The sequence below is a fragment of the Hipposideros armiger genome, unplaced genomic scaffold (genome assembly GCF_001890085.2).
Source record: "Hipposideros armiger isolate ML-2016 unplaced genomic scaffold, ASM189008v1 scaffold_178, whole genome shotgun sequence".
Taxonomy (NCBI): domain Eukaryota; kingdom Metazoa; phylum Chordata; class Mammalia; order Chiroptera; family Hipposideridae; genus Hipposideros; species Hipposideros armiger.
Window position 1 is genome coordinate 1,784,605 of NW_017731528.1, and position 7,691 is coordinate 1,792,295.

A 7,691-nucleotide genomic window follows, 5' to 3' on the forward strand; every position below is an offset into this window, starting at 1 on the left:
GAGGGAGTGGGGGGGTGGGGGCAGGGACTCAGGGTCCAGGAGAGGGAGGCTCTGGGGGAGGTCAGGACAGGGTAGTGTGCCTGTGTGCACATGTGTGAGTAGGCATGCATGTGTGTGCACATGTGTGCACACAGAGGTGTCAGCACTGAGGTTGTGGGGTCATTACTTAGAGAGAGGTAGGTGACAGCTGTGCTCTGGCTCTGTGGAGCTGCGTCTCTTGTCCTGAAGACTGAGGGGTCATGTGTACCCCTAGAGCCCCCAGATTTCCTCTGGAGAAATGGCTGCCTTGGGTGTACCCCGACAGGCAGCCTGGCTCACACCAGAGCACTCTGGCCTCACTTTGCAGACAGATTGTGGCCTTAGGATAGGGGCAGGGACTGACTAGATGTCCTGCTTCTCAGGCCTGTGTCTTCCCTCCATGACACCTGTATCCTCATCTCCTGGGCACCCGCTGGGGACATACAAGGCCGGTCACAGAGCATGTGAAGGAAGGCACTGGCACTGTCCCCGGGGGGGGGCTGCGGCTCCCTCAGCAGCCTTTCCTGTGTCCTCCCTCTGTGGCGTGATCAGCCCATTTTATAGGATGGTCAGCAGCCTTGTTGACAGCATGGAGTTCCGGATGGAGCTGAGCCCAGGGAGCCATCTATGTTGAGCCCTGACATGTACTATCACTGTGATCATATCCAATGTCCCTGTGCCCTGAGAACCAGGGCAGAGGCCAGCCTGAGGGCATTCATTACCTTTGGGGCAGATGGTGGGCTCCACGCTGGTGGCCTTTGGGCAGTAGGTGCCTGCTGGGCAGGGCAAGCAGGTGTCAGCCCCAGACAACGGGCTGAAGGTGCCTGGCTCACAGGGCAGCTCGCTGTGGGCCCCTGGGGGACAGCGGAAGCCAGGGGAACATCTGTATCCATGGATTCCATCAGAGGGTGAGGGGACAGCACTGCCTCCCAGGCAGATGTACCTAAGGAAACGGAGAGCTGTGGCTGATCCTCCCCATGACCCGGGGTCCTGGCCGGGCAGACGAAGGCGAGGGTTGGGGTAGCCATGGAGCCGGGTCATCAGGTTGAGGCCAGTGTGGCCTAAGCCACCAGCCATCCCTACAGTGAAAGGCCCTCAACTCTCAATGTGCTTCTGGCCCCTGCGATAGGAACCAAGCAGTAGGGGCTCAAGAAGACAGTCAGGGAAGGGGCAGCATTTTCTAGAATAAGCACACTCCCCTCTCCACTTCTCCACCCTCAGAGCCCCTGAGCAGATGGAGCAAGTCTTCCCTCACACAGGACCTGGCCAGTTTACTGGTGGCTGCGGCCAGTCTCCAGCGCTCTGGACAATAGAGGAAAATGCCCCTGGCAGGGGTCTAGGATGCCTGTTGGTAGAGGATGTTGGGCAATGGGATACAGACTCACTGGGAGGCTGCCCTGGGACTGGGTGGGGCCACGGGCTGCAGGCACACACCCAGAGCTCCTTTGTTGGGAGGGCCCATGAAGATGGAAGGAATGGCATGTTGGGGCCCACACGCCTGGGGTAGACAGTCGCCCTGGTCTGGGCTCCTCTGAGGGGCTGGGAGAGACCATGGGAGCTGAGGGGTAGTCTGTGACTTAGGGACTGGGGCGGGCCTGAGCTAGGGACCCTCCTCCCTCCTGAGGCCACTGCAGGGCCCTCACCCTGCGTCACAGAGCTCAGCCTCCAGGGTATGAGACAGTCCAAGGCTGTCACAGAAGTGCCCAGGGGGACACGGTTGGCACTGGTCTTCACTGGCCAGGCCTGGGGCGGAGGAGTAAAACCCAGGCCGGCATGGCACAGGGATGCCTGTTCCCCTGGGGCAGAAGAAGCCAGGAGGGCAGATGTCATTCCCAGAAAGTCCTGGGGCCTCCGTCTGTGCAGCCAGAGAGAAGAAAGAAAGGGGTTCCGATTAGGGCTGTGGCCTCAGGACTGGCACCTGGCAGGGAAGACAGGGTTGGCATCGATGTAAATGAGGTGACATTGCAAATAACATTACAGGCAAAATTGCACTGTTAGCGTGTGCTTCTAACTGTACCAACTAAGGCCTGGGAAGTGTTTTCTTCCTGAATCATGGTGCCGATGCAGGGCTGCAAGGCTGCAGGGCTGCAGTACCCCCCTTGCCCACCCACCATCTCCCAGGCTAGGCTCTTCTCTGTACTGTGGATGTGTAATTGGTGACTTTCAGAAGGGGCAGTCTGTGTTCTAAAAGGGAAGCCAGGGACCAGAGTGGCCAGGGGCATGTATGTCCAAGGTCACACAGTAACTCAGTAACAAAACGAGTCAGAGCCAGTCAGCTAATGCACGAAGGCCCATCTGCCCCCACGTCTGTCCAGCACTGGTCCGTGTGTCCACCCACCCAGCTGACTCCCCACCACCCTGCCCTACAGTATAATGAGGTCACTTTCTCACCACGTGGCCTTGAGAAAGTCCATTAGCCCATTTGCCCCTCAATGTCTTCATGTCTACAATGGGGTGACCTGGGGGCCTCCCAGAGGGCTTCTGTGAGGATGCTGAGTCAGTGTGTGTGCAGCACAGTCCAAGTAAAGGCTCTGGGTGTGTATTACCTGCTGTCACTGCCACGTGTCATCAAACCCAAAATGTCATCTACTGAAAGGCAAATGATTTCAGAGAAAACAAATCACTGCCATTATGATTGCCAGATGCTATGGATTATAAGATGCTGATGATGTTAGAGATGGTCAATGTGAAAAGGTGCATATCCTAGAATCATTAAAATTAGCTACCACTGGGCCCGGGGGAAACCAAGGTGGGAGGGTACTGCTCTCAGGCCACTTCAACTCTGCTGGGAGAACCCGCCAGCCCAGCAGGACCCCAGCCAGCTTTGTGGTTTCATCACACGTGGGTTTTGCAGGGTGGGCTCAAACACCCATCTGGGGTGCCGTGCCCAGCATCGCCTACCTTGTGTTTGATGGGAGTGGGGGACACCGCTCCCCCTGTGCAGTAGTGAGAGGAGTGGCAGGGCCCCGATGGCTGGGACAGCCCTTCTGATGAGCAGAACATCCCTAAAGGGGCAGATTCAAGGGGCAGGTGACAGAGGGGCCACTCCACCTTCCTCCTGCTCTAGCACCAGCCTGCCTCTCTTGGACTGTGTCCCCTGCCCCCCCCCAGGCTCTCAAACTATCACAGGGTGCTGATGTGACGGCAGACTTGGGGAGTGAGGGGCAGAAAGATCTAGAGAGACAGGGGGCTGCCTAAACCAGGGCAGGGCTCTCTCTCCAGTAACATCTGCTCCCTGAAGAGAACATGAGATTGGTCTTGTCCTGGGCCCCGGAGGTGCATGTGGGTGAGCTGGGCACAGGCGTGAGGAGGCCCTGAAGACCCCAAGGGTGTTGGGGGCTGTGGACGCGACAGGAGGTCAAGGGGGCCTGGCTCATGTTTGGACCTGACGTTCCTTTCCCTGACCGGCTGCTGCACTCGTGAGGTGCTGCGGTGATGGGCAGTGTGTTCCCTCACGGACCTCATTCTCTCCTCAGCCTTCAGCCTAGGCTTCCTGAGGGCCCACAGCCCAGAGTCCACAAACCTGCCGGGCACAGCTCGCAGTCCAGCTCGGCAGCAGCCCCTCGCCTGGGCCCAAAGGTTCCCAGAGGGCACGGGTGGGCAGTGGCTGAGTGGGAGCCGGGGGGACAGAAGTAGCCCTGGAGGCACAGGCTGGGGCTGCCGGCTGTGGGACCTAGGGGACAATGGCAGGGTGAGCGGAGCTGGCAGTGACAGTGGATGCCCAGGCTCTGAAACTGTCCTGGGTCAGCCCACGGTCAAGATGCTTTACTCTAATTTCTGGGCATGTTGGCCAGGAGGGGTCCCTCAATGGCTGACCACCGGCCAACCTGACGTAAGGTGCGTGCTCAGGAAACTTCTGTGGGCCCCTGAGATCCTTTCTTCAGGATGTGGCTCTTGCCCACACTGGTCACACGAGAGCCACCACCCCTGGGTTTGCTCAGTGGCCTGCAGACCTCACTGCTCAGGCCTCTCTGCTGGGCCAGTAGAGATGGCCAAGGTCATGGTTGGTGTACAGCAGGTACCTTGTGCCTGGGGGAGACTGACTCAGGCCACAGCCAAGGTCCCAGTGCCCTAGATCTCAGCCAGTCCAGTTCTGCCCTGTCTTGGGCACTGGTATCCTTATGAGTCTCCCTGCAGGCCCATCCTGGCTGAAGTCCTGATGTGCCCTTCCCGTGTACCTGGCCTATCTCAGAGTCCCCCTCCCTCCACTTCGGGTTGCAAATGGATCATGACACTGACAATGACAACCACACTTCTTACATAAGGAATTCCCAAGACACATCCTGAAGCCAAATCTAAATGAAAGGGACAGGGAACACTGGGATCTCGTGTCACCCTGAGCCACCTCAGGTTGATCCTTCCCCTCTCTGACAAGGAGGCGTTGCTTCTTCAGGGGCTCATGGAGAGCTAGGTGCCCCCGTTCCTGGCACCTGGCTCTGGGGCCCAGCATCCCGCGGGGGCCTTGTCTCAGCCCCAGGGAGCCCACCTGTGCCTGAGGCTTCACAGTAGAATCCAGGGGGGCAGGGCTCACAGGACCCCTTGGCCTCCTGGGGCTGGAATGTTCCGTTCTCACAGGCCCTTGGCTGGGATGATCCCTCAGGACAGTAGAAGCCTTGGGGGCACCGGAAAGATGTGGGGGTGGCTGAGGTCTGGCCAGGGGGACAATAATAACCTGCTGAGCATGGCCCGTCTGGGAAGCGCTTCCCGGCCCCTGTGCAGAGGATGGAGACAGTGGGCCTGGCTTCAGGTGAGAAGGGAAGGTGAAAGGGGCAAAGGGGCACAGAAGTGCCTAAGCTGGGTTCTAGCGCTAGACTGCATCCCCTCCCGGCTCTACAATTCACAACCTATGCAGCTGAGGAGCCTCTGTGAACTCAAAGAGCCCTGTCTAGTCACATCTCATGGGGATATGCAGAGCCAAAGCGAGATAGCGCTAACTGGGGAACCTGGAAAGACAGGAGGTGCTAAGGGAGCTGAGGCGTGTGGGGTTGTGCCACCTCCACTAGTGCTGGACCTCCCAGCCTTATTCTGGTGTGACACGCTGTGCTCTTGTGGGGTCCCTGGGGGCCTGGGTACCACTTGGGGGAATTACAGTTCCCTCTGCTTCCCAGTATCACGCATGCGTCCACTTCCCACCCAGCTGTATCTTGTTCTGGGTGATTTCCATAGGAATGGACTAGACAGCTACAATTGGCAAACACACACCACCCTGTTCCTCCTCCACAGGGTCACAGCCACATCCACCTCTCATCCCTGGGCTCTGTCCCAGCATGGTCCCCCCACAATCCTGCCCTGCCACTCTGGATGGAGCCTCTGCTTCCTGAACAAGGCAGGGAACCCTACAGCAAACACTCCACAAAGCTGTACCCCCTCCTTAGGCCAGCAGAGCCTCCTAAGGGCACTGCCTGGCTGGGGCACTCATGTTCTATCCGTCCTTCCACCCTTTCCTATTGTGAACTTGCGGGGGTCAGGCCACGTCACCTTTGCCTCCCTCTCCCATCCCCATGCCCAGGCCTGTAGCAGTATCCCCTATATGGGGCTGCAGGTCATGCATGATGCGAGGGGACCTGGATGTCTCCACAGGACAAATGAATCAGCTAAGGACTCTGCAAAGTCCCAAAAAGAGGGCTCCTGTCACCTGAATCTGAGCAGAAGTGTCCTGCGGGACAGGGTTTGCAGTCCTCAGTGCTGCGTGCTCCAGGCCTCCCTTGGAAGGTGCCTCCGGGACATGGGTGCTGGGTGGCAGTCTGGGTACCCGAAGGGCAGTAGTAGCCAGCAGGACAGTCCACTGGCCAAATGGACCTGGATTCTGGCCCCTGGGTCCCGAAAGCACAGAACCTGTGGACACAGCCGGTGGGTGGTCAGGAATGAAGGAGTCACCACCTTCTACATCCCAAAGCTTTCTAGGAAGTGAGGCTCCACCAGATGGACTTGGGCGGAAGGAAACCCCTCCATCAAACAGGACCATCTGAGGTCAGGAAAGGGATGACAGCAGCCTCGTCACACTGAGTATTGTGCGTGATAACTGCAGCTCCCCAAGGCCCCTGCGTTGGCATGACAGTGTTTGTTATACTGGGTTCTGCAGGCCATTGGGGGTCTGCAGTGGTCTCTGCAACGTCTGAGCCCCTCTGGCTTTGGGGAAGGGGGCGGGAAAAGTCTGATGTCACCCAGATAGAGGAGCCGCCCCACCCCAGCAACAGCTCACTTTCCAGCTGGGCACATCTTGCACAGAGTCTGTCCAGGTTCATCCTGATACTGTCCCGGGGGACAGAGAAGGGGCTCCAGGCTCCCTAGGGGGCAGGAGTGTGCCATGGGGCAGAGATTGCCTGCAAGAGCCAAGGGACACAGTGATTTCAGTGATTTCCATTGGGATACTCCTCATCTCCTCCCGCCCAGAGCCCAGGACTTCCACTTCCTACTCCCTCCATACTGTGGCTGAGTGAGCGGGGCCTGTGATGGGTGGCACACCTGGGCCACCCTGCTCTCAGTTTTCAATGAAGAACAGAGGCCCCAGAGGATAGAACTATGACAGCTCTGCTCAGGGGAGCTCAAATGCACCCCTGTCCTTGGGGTCTGGCCCTCTGCCCCTTCTCCCCTGGGCACTGGCCCTCACATGATGGGTGAAGATCCTTCCTGCCTCCTCACTAGAGGGTCTTGTGTGGCCCCTTTATTCCCTCCTCCAAAGCACTGGATTCTCCATCTCTGACTGATTTTTAAAATGCTTCTTGTTCCTTCCCTCCCTCTCACTCATCCCAAGCATCTCCCATCTGCCTTTCTGAGTTCCGGGCACCCGGGCAGCCTGCCTCGCTAGTGCACGGTGCTTTGGCCTAGTTACAAGGACCCATCTCACCACTGTGGGCCGACAGGAGCATGAAAGCGGAGCGGGGCCCATGTCTCCTTCCAGGCCAGCCTGCTGGAGGTCCCATAGCACCCAGAGCAGGAAAAGGGTCTGCCCTTACCTGGACTGCGCCCCGAGATAGAGGCTCTGGGGCAGAACCAGCCTCCTTCACACGCAGCCTCTGGGGAGCTCAGGCCAGCCCGGGAGCAGAACCAGCCGCCTGGGCAGGGCTGGCAGTTGCCTGGTGACGTGGCCCCAGGGATGGGCAGGAGAGAGCCTGTAGGTCCACACACTGTGGCCACCACCAGGAGGCCTCCCAGATGGAGACCCACGGTGTCTCGTCTTGGGTGGCAGAGCCATGACCCTGCTCTGCCCGCTCAGCCTCAGACACCAGTGACCCCAAGGCTCCTGGGCCACCTCGTCACCTGGTGTTCTGCAGCTTGGGCTCAGCTGACACAGCTGAGGTGCATCTTACCCCCCATTCCTGGGGCTGCTGGGCATCACCCACTTCCTGCTGTGCCTCTACCATCAGCCCCTCGCGTTCAAGCCTCCCTCAGAAGCCTGGGCCCCAGCTCTAAGTCACCCCATTCGCCATTCCACCCCTAAGCCCCATGCTACGTGGGTGCAGGATGGATGCTGGTCCTTAATTGCAATTTGGGTGTTTCTTCTATATCCTTCCCTAGGAGGCTCCCCAAGGCTGGGCCTTCACTCCTCTCCCTTCCAAAGAGCCCAGAGCAGACCCGCACTGCTGGTGTTCCCTCATTGGTAACCCACCTGGGGGGCATGGAGTAGGCCTGGGGCTGCCCTGGGGACAGAAGTGGCCTGGAGGACAGAGGTC

The 7,691-nt window shown here is 58.9% G+C and overlaps 2 protein-coding genes across 2 annotated transcripts in view; both read right to left on the minus strand.

The window, feature by feature from the left end:
- LOC109388006 (SCO-spondin-like) overlaps positions 1–2,072 on the minus strand; it is an 8,699-nt gene extending 6,627 nt beyond the window's left edge. The window contains exons 1-3 of the mRNA XM_019652317.1: positions 2,040–2,072; positions 1,662–1,873; positions 741–961 (exon numbers count right to left, since the gene is read on the minus strand). Of these exons, the coding sequence (XP_019507862.1) occupies positions 741–961; positions 1,662–1,873; positions 2,040–2,072 (466 nt within the window). The remainder of the gene's footprint in view (positions 1–740; positions 962–1,661; positions 1,874–2,039) is intronic.
- A 2,343-nt stretch (positions 2,073–4,415) lies between these two features.
- Positions 4,416–7,691, minus strand: LOC109388007 (signal peptide, CUB and EGF-like domain-containing protein 1). Its single transcript, XM_019652318.1, has 5 exons — positions 7,628–7,691; positions 6,975–7,130; positions 6,221–6,341; positions 5,654–5,853; positions 4,416–4,729 (listed from the first exon to the last, which is right to left on the minus strand). The coding sequence occupies exons 3-5, from the start codon at positions 6,325–6,327 to the stop codon at positions 4,416–4,418; spliced, it is 621 nt and encodes a 206-aa protein (XP_019507863.1). The 5' UTR covers positions 6,328–6,341; positions 6,975–7,130; positions 7,628–7,691.